Here is a 16,720-nt window from a genome sequence, read left to right as displayed (position 1 = left end):
GTCTTCGTGGTCTTCGGGACTCTTGGGAATTTGAGAAATAGTTCCTATAGACTACTAAATAAAGACGCTTACATTCCAGTCCCCATCGTAACTAAGCAAGTTAGGACTTAGGAGTCTTAGGACTCGGTTAGGATATGAGCCAAATAGCAAATAGGGTGTTCTGTGACCTATGGTACCAATGCGCAATGGTATGGTCTAATAATGACTATAAGTAGGTTTTTGGACTTTTAGGTACAGTTAGTTATGCTATGGATGAAAGTTTAGGGTATAACTTACCAAAAGCTTTGGTTTGGGAGCCGGGCTTTAACTAGGTGATGGCTCTTAACAATGGGATGAGTCCATTTTACTTTAAGTAAGTACTTCATCATCATCAGCCTATAGCAGTCCACTGCTGGACGTAGGCCTCTCCCAAAGCACGGCACTGGATGCGATCTTTAGCTTTCCGCATCCAGTCATATCCAGCCACCTTCCTTTCGCAAATCGTCACCCCATCTAGCCGAAGGGCGTCCCACGCTAAGTTTGCCTATAGTCGCGGCCTCCACTCCAGAACACGTTTACCCCATCGGCCATCGGTTCTTCGACAGGTGTGACCAGCCCACTGCCAATTAAGCTTACTAACTCGGTGAGCTATGTCGGTGACTTTAGTTCTCTGTCGGATTACCTACTTCGTTCCGGATGCGTTCTTTCACAGAGACTACAAGCATAGATCTTGGTTCTACCTTTTTTGGCATAAGATTTATTTGCCTAATCTCGTATTGCATAGTAACGTTTGGTCAAAGTCTCGTTACGCCGAAAATCGTATGGCATAAATATCGTTTATTAAAAAGTTATTTCGCATAACATTGTTTAGCCTAATAATGGTATGGCCAAATCTTGAATAGCCTAATAATGCTATGGCATAGGTTTATACAAAGTAATAATATTCGTTTGGCTTTAACTTTGACGGAGCGTCTCCCTACATAGCGCAAACTGGTGCCTTGTATTGTTTCCTCTGTTTGGAAAACGCTCCGCTCCGCTTCGCTGCGCTCCGCTTTGGTTTTGATGAACATGTGCACCTAACACGCTCCTCCTCGCTTTGCTCGTCGTCGCACCTATTTTTAGGTTTCGATAGGGTTTGTAATAATTATATTGGTCGTTAACTTTCGATTTTTTGATCATACAATATCGTGATTTTCGGGATGTAGGAGAAAAATACCACAATTTGTACATTTACTACATACTTAATATATTATTTATTAAGATAACATTATGAGAAACAAGATTATACATAGGTATAGACGAACATAAATTTGAGCAAACGAAACTTAGGTGTTTAAAGATTGTGCCTAAAGAGTTTTAGACGAAACGAGCCCTATGCCACATAAGTCTTGGCAAAGTGATGGTTCGGCCAAAAAAGTTTAGACCATACGAGTTATGCGAAATGAGTTTTGGTCAATAAAGATTATGCGAGATGAGCGGAACCCATAGATCTTCCATAGCTCTCTTTAAGTACTTACTTACCTTATTATACTTACTTAAATAGTTACCATAATATAGTTAACGTAGGTCCTAAAGGCGTAAAGTTGAAAGCCCAAAATTATGACTTTGTTGAGTAGGACTGGAGGTAGTTAAGTAGCCCTACAAATAATAAGTAGCTCTCTAATCTGTGATTCATTCATGGGCCACAAAAACAAAAATCGATTACTTACAGATTCTAGATAACATTATTGTGCCTAGGATGCCTACCTAGAGTACCTAGGTAGAGGTTGGGTAGAGGAGACTAGCGCGGTAGTTAGAAGGGAATGAATTACCTTTACCATGCAGATGTACTTAACTACTTACTACTACTTATTATTATTCTGTGCCTATAAGTAGGATTGCCATTTTTTATACCTAGATATTCTCCTTTTTATTAGTTATAGTTACATATACTAGGTACTTTTTGTGGCAAATGGCAATGACAAAATATGAAACGGTCGGCCCTTCCTTCTAGGAACTAATAATTTTGGGACGGACGGGGCGGTGGGCAGTTTTTGTCTTCGAACTATAACCACATGGGTAAAAATGGGTCTTGGCCAGTTTCGGTGAAACACTGCCTAAATAAAATAAAAATCCGAAAAAACAAACTTACGGTACCTACTTAATTACTTTAGTATTCTTTCGTATGGATAGTAGGTAGGTAGGTAGGTAGCTATCTATTTTGTGAATTAAGTAATCCGTGTGTAAAATAATTGTAAGCCACGACTAATATTCAATTACTTAAGTAAGTTCTAAGTACATCATTAAAAGATTTGTTCATTATTATAACTAGGTGTCCATACAAAGATTGCTTGAAAGATATCGCTTTTAGCGATAAAGCGCCAATAACTTTTAATTCCATGCCCATAAGAGTTATTTTAAAAATCTTTGCTCTTCTGAGTAGTTGCAAACGGTACGTGTCGTGGGAATTTTAGTAGGTGAGCTAAATCTACAATATACGTTCCCCTTGCAATCAAATACTGTTATAAAAGAAGCACCAAACCTTTTCTAATCTTTCTATGCAACTGATGTGAACTAAAATTAAACAGATAAATAATCGTGGTATTTCTATTCCCTTCATAGAAGCTATCACTGGGTAGTACGCGTCTGCCCCTAGCGTACCGTAAATGGGCCCACCCCTCGGTTTAAACAATGCACCGTTCGTTGCAAGGAGGTCACAAAAAATAGGGCTCGCTTTTTCTTCCGTAACCATTTAGTTAACTTTGCCGCCAAATTTGGCGCCGAGCTTTTTGTGAGAATGTTTAACGATCACCTTGTATGTACTAAACTCGTAGATCTTAGTTTCATAATTTTTGGTTAATGTAAAGTACCTACTATGGTGCATCTTAGTATTTTTGCTTTTGAAAAATAAGTTACAAGTACAAGTACTTAATATAATTTTTCTTGAATATTTTTGAGAAAATAAACTGGTCTATCGAGTTTTTATGGCCCTAGGAAGATAGGTATAATAATAAAATATGTCCATTGTACAAATTAACTTATATTAAAATACTTACAATTATATCACACTTGACGTAACAAATGGTAATACATATATTTACAAATAGGGTAGGTGTTCAGATCTTACATACACACATACATTAAAGTAGCTAACGGTAAGAAACAGACATAATTCAATAAATTTAACAGTCATACTCTCAACACAATTTATGAGCAAGAGCAACAGTTTCTCTAAAGTAAATTGCCATTATAATAGTTTAGGAAAAATTCCCGCGGGAATTCCGGGATAAAGCTGTATCTTCTGGGTAGATGCGATGTAAAAGTAGGATTGTCCACTTAAACAAAGCGCATTTAAATGTTAGTAGAAATGGTTTACATGAATTTGAAAAATAATAAAATTGAATGTACAAAGGTACCTACTTATTCTTTAATTGCGTTTGTTAAGCCCAAGTATGGTAAAATGCAGAGAGCACTAATTTCGTAATTTGACGACAAAAATGGCTGAGTAGGGAATCATATTTCATGACATCGCATGATCGCATTAATTGTTCAAACAAACAACTTATTCGATCACTAGAAAATACTTATATAAAACAAGTTATACTATAAAGGCTGTTTATATATTTCTGAAAATGACAGTGTTTCCATTGTAACAGTACGCTCGGGCCCAGCGATTTTAGTTCCAATTTCTCCATAACCAGGGAGTAGTGGTTGATTTTTGACACATCTGTCATGAATTTTATATGGAGATGACGATTAATTCATAAATCAATCCCTGTCGGTTAGATAACCGACTATGGAGAAATTGGCACTTAAGATGCTATTCGTATCGTGCAAACATGCAATCCGAGTGCTCTCGGATTAAACCATAGCTAATCATTGGAATCGGATCTTGTTCATCTATTTTGATCCATGGACTGAGAATGCTTTTATTGTGGAAACCCCGCTTCAACTATACACCAGTATACGACATGTGAATTGGGACAAACTAAGATTAAAATTAGAGTACTATTTGTAACAATATTTTCTTTAATTATGACACTAACTTACTCATAAACATAACATAACTTACTCATAAACTTAATCATAAACACATAAGTAACTTAAGGTTAACAATCTAATCATACCTACTTAGCTGTAATGTTCAATCTTGCATCGTGTAAAGCAAGTACAGTTTATTTGGGGGAAAACCTCATAGTTGTAGGTCCAGTCAGCTTTTTACATATAAGTAGCTATACACATATTATGTAGGTATATTTTATGGTCAAAAACTAACTTACTCAATGTTTAATTGAACTAATACGCGCTTTGTACATGTACAAAAGTGTATGTATAGCTACTTATACCTATTATAAAGCTGACCGTAACATAAAAATAAGAAACACACTTGTTGCTTTGGACAAACAAACAATCTAAACATGAGCGCACCCAAACATGGCATCATGTTTGTTGTTGGCCCATACATTTCATTTTCAAAGCCGGTTGCGTATTCCTCTTATTTTAGCGTTTTTAAAACTGTGAATTAGTACTACCTCGACAATCACACGTAAGCCGAGCATCAAAATTACAAGACTCAGTATAGTTAGAAGTAGCCATTAACAGGTTGACACCATGCGATACTTTACTCCATTCACTATAAGTATACTTAGCTTTGAAAACGCCAAGTTAGCAGAAATACGATACCTGGAATAGGGTTAATCTTAATCTCTGTTTTCATTTGAAAGTGGAACATATTTCCCAGGGTGTGTTGTGGTTTAAAGCTAGTACCTATAGTATGTAACCTAATCGCTGCCGCTGCCACTGCCGCTGCCCGAAGCCTCTTCCTCTGAGGCTTCTGATGAGGAACTCTTCGCCTTCTTTTTAGTTTCTTTGCTCTGCGGGTGAAATTAAGGATTGTAGAACACAACTATAGTTTACTGGCAAATAGTAGTACCTACCAAGATCAGTCTTTTCAGTTTAGTGATGTTTCGAGATTGCGCTTTGGATTTAATTCACTTTTTCCATAACAAATTTTCTTTTATAAACTTTGTCAATTAAACATTTTATAACTATACAGAGAAAAGCTTAGTTTTATTTCGTTCTTAGTTCTATCTGTTTAATAGATTTTCGATCCGTATGTATACATTAGTATTGAAATCGTTTGTGGTTTCCCAACAAGCAAAATGGTCGAATAAGGGCCCATTTATAGCACTTAAAATCGAATAAGTATTGATTAATGGCTGACATTTTACTAGATTGTGCCATAAAAGTGGTACAGCTATTAATAAGCATTTTTATCTAATTTGCGCTGTAACAATGTCGAATACACATCTACTCGACCTATATTCGACCTATATAGCCCGTTTATTCGACATTTCTATAAAAGCTGCTTTATTTTATTTAACGCACACATTAGTGCTGAAAGAGAGCTTTAAGAGTTATTAATTCGCTTATTGATTGTTCAGGTTGCTATTATAGAACTATTACTCATCATTGTATTATTTGGATCTAATTTGCTGAATAAAAGATTTTATTTTACTATACTGCATCATTGTAACTCTTATAGCTTCATTAATCGACATTTCGAATAAAAGCTCTCATATATCTGTAATAGCTCACATTCTATTTGAAATGCTCTTATGGCACATTAATTCGATAAATAATTCAGTAACAGCATTTTGGTTACGTTTATACAGTTTATAGTATTTTAATGTGACAAGCAAATAAATAATTCCATTGCACATTCATTTTTTTATTACGTGATAAAATGGATTACAAGTCATGGAAATTAAAAAAGAAAATTAAAACAAAGATACGGAAAAGTTCAAACTAAGGTTCAAACAAAGTATTTGTCTCAAAATTCGTCAAGTGCGATGGCCGAAACGTCAAGTGGTTCCGTTGTTCCACAGAAAACAACTGAAGAAATCGTGGGCCTGGTGTCTCGGTCCATAAAACATATCCTCCCTTCTCAATTGTCTGCACAATCTTGAAAACCATTCTGGAAAAAAAGCGTGATTAGTATCTTTTCTGCTTTATTCAAGTTGTATACTTGCTTGCTTTGCAATCAATCAATCACTTTTAAATGTTTGCTATATTCTATTCTGAAAATCAATGTAATAAATTTTTCATCGTGTGAAGAAAATGAAGTTTTTTTTTATAATTATATAGTTGCTAGTTAATTTATCATTAAGTATGAAATGAAGCAAATATGAACCAATCGTTAATTAATTACATTTAATAAAATACATCAAATGACATTCACCCCAACTCGGGTTAGTCAAGCTAAGGATTTTGCATTGAGGAACCCTAAATTTATTTAATGATGGCTGCTTGTTTTGCTATAAGTGCAACATAGTAACTATTATTGCATCAAAAATCGATTAATAGTGCTGTAATAGCGATATACGAACAAACATGGCTATTATTTTATTTTTATATTTTATTTAATTAATTTTGACCATATTTACTATTTTTTAAGAAAGATTTAACGTAGCCCTTAAACATATGTTAAAGAATTCCTATTACTTTATCGATAAAGTTAAATGCGCCTAAGATTTTTCGTATACGAATGTGTAAAATGCAACAATAGAAATTGCACTAGTAATAACTCATTTAGTTATTAATGGAGACTTACTTACCTTTATGCTTTTGTAATCAGTCATTACGATAGATCAGTCACAATAATCCACAGATTTTCTTCCATATATTTTTCTGCAACAGTGTGACTAAAATTCAGCTAAATAGTGGGGAAAAAGTAATTTTGTTGCATTTATCCCACAAAAATGAAGAGTTGTAGCAACTCGACAGCTATTATTCTACTTATTAGTCGATTAATGAGCACCACATCGCTGTTACTGCACCCTTAGTGTAGAAGCTGCAACAAAATTGCTATGACAACCCTAAATTGGGTACAGTTTACTTTTACTCGACTTTTAACCTACTATATAAGCTTCTTGGTTACAATCACTCGACTTTCATAGCACTGAATTGCTGTATAATTTGTGCCCTTTTCGCGTCGAGACAGCGCTGCCGTGACCATTATTCGACTAATTACGGGACTTTTACAGCACATATTAGCAAAACAGGAACGTGGCCGTTACCTTTATTGCACACATTTTTGCTACTTGGGTTGTACCGATTAAAAAGAAATAAGTAGTTATTCACAATCGATTATTAGTACAGTAAAATATAGTAAAACGTGATAACAGTCACGTGAGTCACGTGACCGCTAATTGGGTAATTCATCAGTTCATCACTAAGCTTCGGAAAAGCTGATAAGTAGTTACATTGACTTTCATTTCAGATTCAAAGTTGACTTCTAAATTACAACTTGTAAGCGAGTAGTAAAACCAAATGTTTAAGATATACACCTAAATAACTGAAAATCATAAAAGTGTATAATACAGTTTTCAATCTTTCAGTCTAATCTAAAGTATGTCAATCTATGTTTTATTTATATCAATTTTGATTCCGTTATACCTATTGAATTGCTATTTCACAGGAACCTTGTCGAATGAATGTTGACGTGACGTAAAATGTATGACACCAGAAGGGCTAGCATGAGTCACAATTAAGACGTGACACAAGTTTTGCATCGCGCTCACTCACATCGCGCAGTATCAAGAGCGAGCGCGACTTGAACTTTTGTCACGTCTTCATTGCGCCCCGTGCTAGCCCTTCAGAAAGTAAAAAGTACAGATAGCATCTGTTATTTGACGTTTTACCATGCGCATTACCGGCTTATATCAACTTTATAGTTGTCAAACGAAAACAACAAACCTCCTTGCTATCCTTTTTCTCTTTCTTCTTATCCTTCTCCTTATCATCATCTGATGAACTAGAGTCGTCATCGTCGATGTACTCGCGGCTGGTGAACTTGGCGCCCGAGCCGCTGGTGTTGGGCTTGGCCGCTGAAGACTTCTTGCTAGGGGCTTTGGACTTCTTGTCGGCTTGCTTGCGCTCCTGTAGAAGAAGGGTTCGGTTAGTTGTCAGAAATGTTAATTGATTGTGTTTGTTTGTCGTTTATCTATTTAATATGTATCTATCTATGGATTTGTGTAGATATATCAACTGTCCGACACCCATATCACAGGCTCTGCCTAGTTTGGGGTCAGATGGCCGTGTGTGAAATGGCCCCACATATTTATTTATTTGTTAGTTAAAAAAATATATTTAGACAAATCGATGTTTTAAATTGGATTACTATTTATCTTAGAAGATAAACATGCAATGCAACCCAGTCTTATTAGACAATTTGAATGCGCCATTTAAAAATGTAGCTTCAGAAAGTAAGACAGTAACAGTAAAGTTATCTGTTCCCGAGTTTGACAGTGTACAAAAGGCACTTATTGGGCTTGGGTGGCATACATATATCTTTTGCTGACTGTACCTTATCGGCCTGTTTCTTCTTCTCCTTGAACTCTGCGGCGGCGCCGCTCTCCTTGTACTTGTCCATCGCCTTGTTGTACTCCTCCTTCGCCTTGCTCGCCTTCTCCTCCCATTCCTGGTGAACAATAAACACATTTTAGTACCAAGATAATTCACAACTTGAATGTTTTACGCAAACGAAAAATGTAGTGTATTTTTGTATATGTAGAAACCAGCTCCCCTAGTGGCCGTCATGATGAAACATATAACGGAAGGTTGTTGGTTTCACAACTTCATTCTTCATTTGCTTTTATTCTCGGTTTATTCTAATGGGACAGTTCAGCTTGCAATCCTATTAGAATGGACTTGTATATTCGTAGCTGTATAACTTTGAAAACCATTGTTTTTTTGATAACCTAGTTTTTAACGGGAGGTATATTATTCATGTTCAGCGGCCGCTACACGAGTTCGTTATCGACGTCGATAAACTCGTTTAATGCGCGTTCCACCAATCACACCACTATACTTATGACCAATCGCGATATAGCGACGTTTATCTACGTCGATAACGAACCTGTGTAGCGGCACCACAATGTCCCCCTACGCCACCCGCTTCCTACTAACTAACCACTGTTCTCCATACACAAGGACTTGCAACAATACCCACCGACTTATCCTTGAGGTCGCGCCACAGCTCGCCCCCCTTCTTGGCGACCTCGGTGACCTTGATCCCGGGGTTGTCCTCGAGGATGCCCTTGCGGTTCTCGTTGAGCCACAGCATGAACGCGGTGGACGGGCGCTTGGGCGCGTTGGCGTCCTTCTCGCGCTTCTTGGACTTGTCCTTTTTCTTGCGCGTTGCTGGCTCCGACTGGAAGGTGGGGTTTAATGTGTGGTTATTATATTACATGAAAATTGCTTATACTGCCATGTATGTCATGCTAAGGGTAGTGTATAGTTTGGTGCATTTGCGTGGTAGGCAAAGGCATTGATACATTCGTACGGCATGCATTTAATTAGATTAATTCATATTAGAAAGTTCTAATAAGTGTTACACTACACGTAACTGTTACGAAACTCGGTTATTAAAAAATATAATGAAAATACCGCATTCAAATAGGTCAAGCCGTTTCGAAGCTTAACTCATTTTCAACTACATGCCATGGAATTAAGGTGGAAATACAATTAAGGATATGTGATCTATAACGGAGTTAAGGTGGAAATACAATGAAAGGGTTAATACAATGCATACTCACAATAGTCTTGGCCTTCTTTGGTTTCTTCTCCTTCTTTTTCTCCTTCTTGCTGTCTCCGGAGGCGCCGGACGCGTCCGACTCCTCTGAAGATGAGGGGTTCGTGTCGTATCTGTGCAACACAAAATAGACGAAACATTATAGAATGCCATGTTGTCTGTTATACGGCGTGAGACTTTATAAAGAAATTATGGCGAGTTGATATTCTTCTCGCTACTTCCCTCAAGTCATGAAACTAAGGTTGTTCGGAATGGCGAGTTGTGTGGTTTCATTTCTACACTAAATTCCTTCGAATTGAGTACATTGTTGTTATCCACTCCCTTTTTGAACTTTATTTTTTTTACGTTTGCTTTCGAAGATGAACCTATTGCATGTAAAGCTACGTACAGACCGGCCCAACGAACGCCCAACGATGGATATTTATCATACATAATACAGGGCAGATTGCAGCAACGAAGCTCAACGAAACCCGTTCGTTTGGCCGGTCTGTACGCAGCTTAATAGGTTCATCTTCAAAAGCAAACGTCAAAAATCTATCTATCTATCCCACTCACTCCTCAGCCACGTCGCTCTCGTTCTGCTTATCCGGGTTGAAGTCCTCATCAGTGCTCTCATCATCATCATCATCACTGCTCGCGCGCTCCTTGGCCTCGGCCTTGACTCGCTCGAGGTACGCATCGGGCTCCTTCTCCGTGTCACTGTCGCCGAAGTCGTCATCGTATAACGCCTTGTCCTGCGCGGGGAATGTAGGGTTAAGAATGTTTAGACAGGAATGAAGATAAAAAATGGCTTTAAAAATTGTGCCGTTAGAACAGTGCAATTTGGAAGCGTGTACAAAATATTGTCTTGACATCAATAGGTATTTTTTGGTAAATATCGGCACCGACACGTTTTGTAAGCCTAGCACCGGATATAATAATTTACATAGACTATGGAAGCTAAACATAATCTCCCATACAAAGTGGCGTCACTAGCGTAACTATCATGAAAATTTAGACTGAAAATGTGTATAGATGCAGACATAATATTGCGTGCGACTGCAAAAATGCTTGATAACTAGGTATCGCTGATTAGTAACACATTATTGCGTCCCGGCCGCCGGCGTCGTGGACTCAGCCTTAAAACCCTAATTAATCGTCAGAGTAGTGGCCGGGACATACAGGCCCGCCATTTTACTTGGTAGGTGTAACAAGGGTATAGGGGTGTACTATATTTGTTACACTTTTACTAAGTAGAGTAGCGAATCAGTATCATCGATTGATCCTCGACCAATGAACGGCTAGCAATTAACCGAGTGCTCAGCCGAGGACCCTGTACTCACATTCTTGCCGGTGTTCTTGACGTGCAGCTTCTTGGCGGTGATGTAGTTGAAGAGCTTGTCGTACTCGCCCTTCTCGATGCTGCTGAACGTGTGCACCGCGCCCTGCTTCACCGCGATCTCGAAGTCGAACGACCTGGAGCGAGACAATATTACTTTATCGGTAAAACACTAAATAATATATAAATAAATGTGGGGACAAACACTACATTTATTCAGCAGGTCAGTGGCATCAGCGGCTGAAAATCAGCGCGTTTCTCTGTATGGATAATTTATATAGACATATCTCCTGCCGCCTAAGCTGAGCCGCCGTTCGTTTCGATGCTAAGCAACACACACCGACTTGTACTGCAAAATACCCCAACAATGATTTTTGTATATGTATATATTTTATTTGATCTCATTGCTAATCTCTCTTGAATATTTTTTTTCTCATTTTGTTGACATTGTTCTGTCTTTCCTGTTATATCACAATTTACAAAATAAGAGAAAATTCAATACGGCCTTATCGGTAAAGCGATCTCATCCAGGTAACCACTACTCCATCTGTGTTAAAACTCTGCCGATTTATACATCAAAACAGAAGTGTTAACGCCACTCACTTGGTGCTAGAAGCGCCCCCTCTAGCGAAGTTGACGGAGGCGATCTCCTCGAAGCGGATGTGCACGGGCGGCTTGTGCACGTAGATGAACCCCTTCTCCAGCGGGTACAGGTAGCCCGCCGCCGCCTTGTAGGAGCACGCGATGGCCGGCGTCTTGTGGTGCCTGTAAGAATAATTATTTTATTCAACATATAGCTTTAAAACTTTAAGTGATAAGACCACCTTTTGCACCCTAATTAAGTTACAATTTGCTAATTTTATTAGGTATTCTTTTTTGGTGTAAAAATAGTTTTCTATTTACAGTTATATAATTATTTGTTGATTGTCAAGATTATAACTACCACCATTTCAGGCTCAGTCACAGAGGAGAAGAAATGGTGAAAGAAACTCCTCGAGCATCTTTTAAACTTTTTTCCAACAGCCTTAGATGAGGTGGACAAGACCACGAGTAAGGGGTAAGAAATAAGATTTACAGGGTGGGTGACTGTTTACTGTAGTAATACATAAGTAGGTTTTACTGCGAGCTTCGCTTTAAAAAGTTTTCTGTAGATTATGTGTTAATCCAGGTTTTCGGATTACTGCATACCGGCCTACCAAAATTCATTGGCGGGAAATATTTTATAACTTCCATCTCAACAGCTTTATAAAAGCATATTTGCACAGTTAATATATTAGGTAGTATGTAAATTAGGTGCTAGGTACTCACCCTAAAAAGTCTCCTGGTCCAGTGACACGCCTGTTGATGATGACCTTCATGATCTTGGCCAGCACCTCGTACGTGGGGCCCGACAGCTCCTTCGTGATCTTGCCCTCGTATTTCTCTTTCAATTCCTCTCTGAAAAAATACGGAAAATAGTTCACTTACATGACCATGATACCTTTTTTTTCTACTTTATACCTACATATTGTATTGCTTTTGCTTTCAATGCTACGGGTGTTATAGTATTTATATAAAAAGTAACCCTGTTATAAGTATCGTCCTCTAGTGTTGGTCACTTACACAGTAAGAAGAAGAGTGTTGTGTTCCCCGCATAAATAGGTATTGGAGTCCATAAACTAACAAAGACTCCTAATACCTACGTTAAAAAAACATGTGACTCTAGCTACACTAACTTAGCCAATATTTCCGCACAACTCACTCAGTAAACGGCAGTTCCAAACTGGTCTCCTCTTCAACTCCAAACAGCAGCACCAGGTAGTGGTACCTCGTCTGTCCCTGCTTGATGGGAGGGTCCAGGGAGACCACGAAGAACATCTGCCGGGTGTCCTTGTGAGGTAGTAGGAACAGTCGCAGAACTGTCGACATCGGGATCTTGTAGTCGAAGGTTTTACCGTGCAGTTGGAAGAACGTTTGGAACACTTTGATGTCGTAGCGACCACTGGAATGAGAGGGTTTTGTGAATTAGTATAGATACATAAATTAAGTATAGATAGGTTAAATGAAACTAATAGCTTGGTTCTGCTGGTTTTTATTGGTATTTAGAAAGAAAGATAAAACTTTATTTGACACTGACAGCAATCATACTTAGGGCCTGTTTCACAATGTCCGGTTAGTGGCTACCTGACGGATAAAATACATGCTGTCACTCTCTGTTATATTTTTTTAGACAGTGACAGCATGTATTTTATCCGACAGGTAGCGACTAACCAGACATTGTGAAACAGGGGCTTAATTATACATTATAATATAGAAGTTAGGTATAAATTTGCTGTCCGCCAAAATGGTGTCCACTCAGCTATTGTAGCGCCCTTGGCTATAGCTAAGGACACTGCGCTGGTGTTTCAGTGGAGACCTTTGAGTAGCTAAGTAACATACCAACCAAGCTTGAGATGGCGGGATAGACTTTTGCTGGTGTCAGGAGGTCTTTCATCATCAGCCAATAATCATCCACTGCTGGACAAAGGACATAGGTCAGGAGGTCTACACAGAAGATATAAAAAATACGTACCGAGGCGTAAGACACTGCAGCTCCCTGAATATAGCAATAGCATCCCCAGACACGGAGATGACGCTGGCCTTGGTCATGACCTGCTGGTGGAAGGCGTCCACGGCGTCCATGTCGCCCGCCAGCTCGCTTGTCGGGATGTGGAACCGCATCTCCATCAGGGAGACTGGGGTGTCGTCGTTCTGTGTGGGTTGGAGGCATGTTGTTATAGTAGGGACATGATGTACTGGATAGATTTAACTGTTTGGAATTTGGAAATATGTTTTTTAGATGCAATGGAGACTTGTGCAGTTATTGCCCATCATTGTCATAAAGATTTAAACTATTCCAAAAAATCAAAAGCATTTAAAGAATTAAAAGTAATTTACATGATTGGTATGATGAGACATGTTGTTAAATCATACTCTGGTATCAACTTGATAAACTAAATAGATTTTGAAGCCTATAGTCACTATGTTTTGAAGCTTAGAGCATCATCATCAGCCCATCCACTGCTGGATATTTTCAGGCCTTCTTGGACCAGCCAATTCTGGCCACCTGTGTAAGCTAGGTTGTTGTATAGTAACTATAGTGGGTTGGATGGCATCCCAGCTTTGATAACATCAAAATTAAATAGTTTCAGGTTGAATAATACCTGATGGAACTCCAAGGTGACTTCGTTCTTGCCGGTGTTGCACTGCGACACATAATGCAGTGGGATCTCGAATGCGGTGTTAGTGCCCACATTGAAGCTCAGCAGCGCCCCATTGAACTTGGCCGTACCCCAGTTCCACCCCTTCAGGGACAGCTCCTTCTCTAGCATGTCCTTGTTGTAGCTGGATTTGAAGAATTTCGCCACTTTCTCTTGCTCCTAGAATTGATTGATAAATGAGTTGTTTATTTATTTATTTAATCCTTTACTGTATAGCAAAAGAGAGAAGAATGGTGGTAGTTCACTTGCATATCTGAAACAGATATTAATGGGCTTGAACCCCAGTCTGGAAGGGAGTTCAGAGTTTAAGGGTGGAATGGTTCCAACCATTTAAGTGGGGCAGGTCATCTTTTAAGGAAGAATGACCACCTGACTGCTGACTTTTTTACAGCTAAGCTAAGACATGTAGGGTTCGGCTGCATGAGACTATAATTATGATTATTGTTTTATTGCGGAAAGGCGCATTAGCGCATGACCGCGAACTGACACAAAAGACCGTTCTGAAAGTCAGATTGATGAAAGTATTTAAAGAGTCGCAATGAGGACTACGAAAAAGACTTACTCCTTCTTTGAACCCTCCATAGCGATGCAAAGTTCCATTCTTCATAAATATTCTCAGACCCCAAGAGCCAATAAACTTTTGAAAGTTTACCAACTCAATATCGTTGGCAGATATTTGTTCAACTTTGCCGGTCTTACTGTTTTTGAATACTATATTTTGATCAGTCATCTTAATTCTTCCGGGAACCTGAAATAATGTTAAAGACCATCAGTAAGCGAGTAAATACAATGTGGTGTGGTTTGTTGACAAAAATTCATATGAGTTCTATCAAAATGAGTAGTTTACCATGGCCCCTTTAATTTCTGCCGATATATCATTGTACTCGAGAAACTCCATGTTAAATTACTGACGAAATTATTCAGTTATTCGAATTATATTTATTAGAATAGAATTTTCGAAAATAAAAGTAAAACACGCTTTTGCCTCTTCCTCTCCGTTCAAAATTTAAGTTATAAAATAAAGAATGTCACAAGTGCACCACAGATTAAATAATTAAATAAAGTTGCCAGCACTGATATTTATGAGTTATATAAGCTCTCCGCACACTTTATGTATGCTTACGCTACGGTTCGTTTCAAGTTAGCAATAAAAGTTACAGTGCCATACATTTATCTGTTACAGTGATAAAGATAATAATAAACGCAAGGGCTTCTCTAACACCCATATATTCTTAAGAGGAATTATAAAAATTTATAACAACGGCCATTTTGGCATGTCCCTCAACTTCTTTATTGATTTGCAGGGATTTCTTTCCTTATATTGGTAAAAAATGCCTTTTAACTGAAAATATAACTTATTGACTATATTTAAAACTAAAATGTAATTAAATTCTTCTTAAACTGAATTTTACAAAAATATTTTAACAAGTCATGACCCACGATTTTGCCCTGTCCCCAGCATAAAATGAAACTTTAAGCTCAATTTATTAAAAATTTTACTAAGTAGCCGAACTTTTGGAGGGGTTTTTACGGAAGATCTACTAAATAATTATCATTTGACATCATTAAAAGTGCGAATAATAGCCGTTTTATATTTTTAAATCGAAAATAATTGCAGCCCTGATTTTGATACTTCCGGAAATGTCGGTTTTGTTACCGCATTTTTTCCTATAGAAAATTTACTAAATGCTTATTGTTCGTTTTTAAAATATGGCAATACTAAGATCTTAGACATTGCCGGCTTAAAAAATTGAAAAAGGCCTCCGTGGGTAGCTCAGTGAGACTGTCTTTATTACCAGTCGAACTGTGACCAAATTTGCCGTCAAGTTTGTTACTACCGTAATCAATTATTTATTAACACATTTATTTCGATAAATTAATATATAAAGGCATGGTTAACTCTAAACAAATTGTGGTATTTGGTTTATCACTGCTAGTAACTGAACAGCTAATATATTTTTTCAAAGGTTAGGTGGGCGTGTTTTGTTACTTCGGTTTTGTTACTGAGGGCACGGTAACATATAGTTGGAACGAAAAAGTAACAAAATCGACAGGTTTACATGGTGACTTTAATAACGGAAGTCGGATTGTTATGACTGTTTATTTATTGTTTTTTTTGTTATAAATGTGTTTTTTCGAGCGATATATAACCCAATTTAGAGTTAAACCTATTATGAAGATGTTTGAAGTGAATCTCATGTGAAATTGGGCCAATGATTTAGATTCATCATGTTCAAATTTTGTGCTGGTGCCATGTAAACCAAGCCCAACAATTTTGTTACCGTCCGTTTAGTAGCTGTCCCTGCATTTTGTTCGAAGATTTTGTACTATTTTGTTTAAAACTCTTTACTTTCATAATTAATTTTGGTTCTAATTATTTAATATTAGTTATTCCCCAACCTATGTAAAAGTTATTAGTGTGTTGTTGTTTAAATTACGCCTCAGGCATTAAAAATAATTCTTGATTTGTGGACTGTGGTAACAAAACTGAGACATTATTGCATTTTTAACAGATTTCTAAAGAATATACGACTTTTTCCCTTGATAATGTCATTTAAGAAGACTGTGGCTTTCCTTTAAATACGTTAAATTTAAAGAATACCTAAAGTT

General features: G+C 37.7%; 1 protein-coding gene across 1 annotated transcript; it reads right to left on the bottom strand.

Annotated features, from left to right (window-relative positions):
• Positions 1–2,978: 2,978 nt before the first annotated feature.
• On the bottom strand, positions 2,979–15,113 carry LOC105382537 (FACT complex subunit Ssrp1). Its single transcript, XM_048622793.1, has 14 exons — positions 14,958–15,113; positions 14,673–14,858; positions 14,054–14,269; positions 13,423–13,601; positions 12,613–12,852; positions 12,180–12,308; positions 11,475–11,636; positions 10,876–11,008; positions 10,109–10,287; positions 9,558–9,666; positions 8,972–9,172; positions 8,327–8,440; positions 7,717–7,899; positions 2,979–4,832 (listed from the first exon to the last, which is right to left on the bottom strand). The coding sequence occupies exons 1-14, from the start codon at positions 15,006–15,008 to the stop codon at positions 4,740–4,742; spliced, it is 2,175 nt and encodes a 724-aa protein (XP_048478750.1). The 5' UTR covers positions 15,009–15,113; the 3' UTR covers positions 2,979–4,739.
• Positions 15,114–16,720: the final 1,607 nt, after the last annotated feature.

This window comes from Plutella xylostella, chromosome 8, assembly GCF_932276165.1.
Source record: "Plutella xylostella chromosome 8, ilPluXylo3.1, whole genome shotgun sequence".
Lineage (NCBI taxonomy): Eukaryota > Metazoa > Arthropoda > Insecta > Lepidoptera > Plutellidae > Plutella > Plutella xylostella.
This window is presented reverse-complemented; position numbering and strand designations above follow the sequence as displayed.

Coding starts and splice junctions, on each gene's coding strand:
- LOC105382537 (XM_048622793.1), bottom strand. CDS start 15,008: ATGGAGTTTCTCGAGTACAATGATATATCGGCAGAAATTAAAGGGGCC. Junction 13,602..14,053: donor TCACCTTGGAGTTCCATCAG/GTATTATTCAAC, acceptor CAACCCACACAG/AACGACGACACCCCAGTCTC. Junction 7,900..8,326: donor AGAAGAAACAGGCCGATAAG/GTACAGTCAGCA, acceptor CTTCTTCTACAG/GAGCGCAAGCAAGCCGACAA.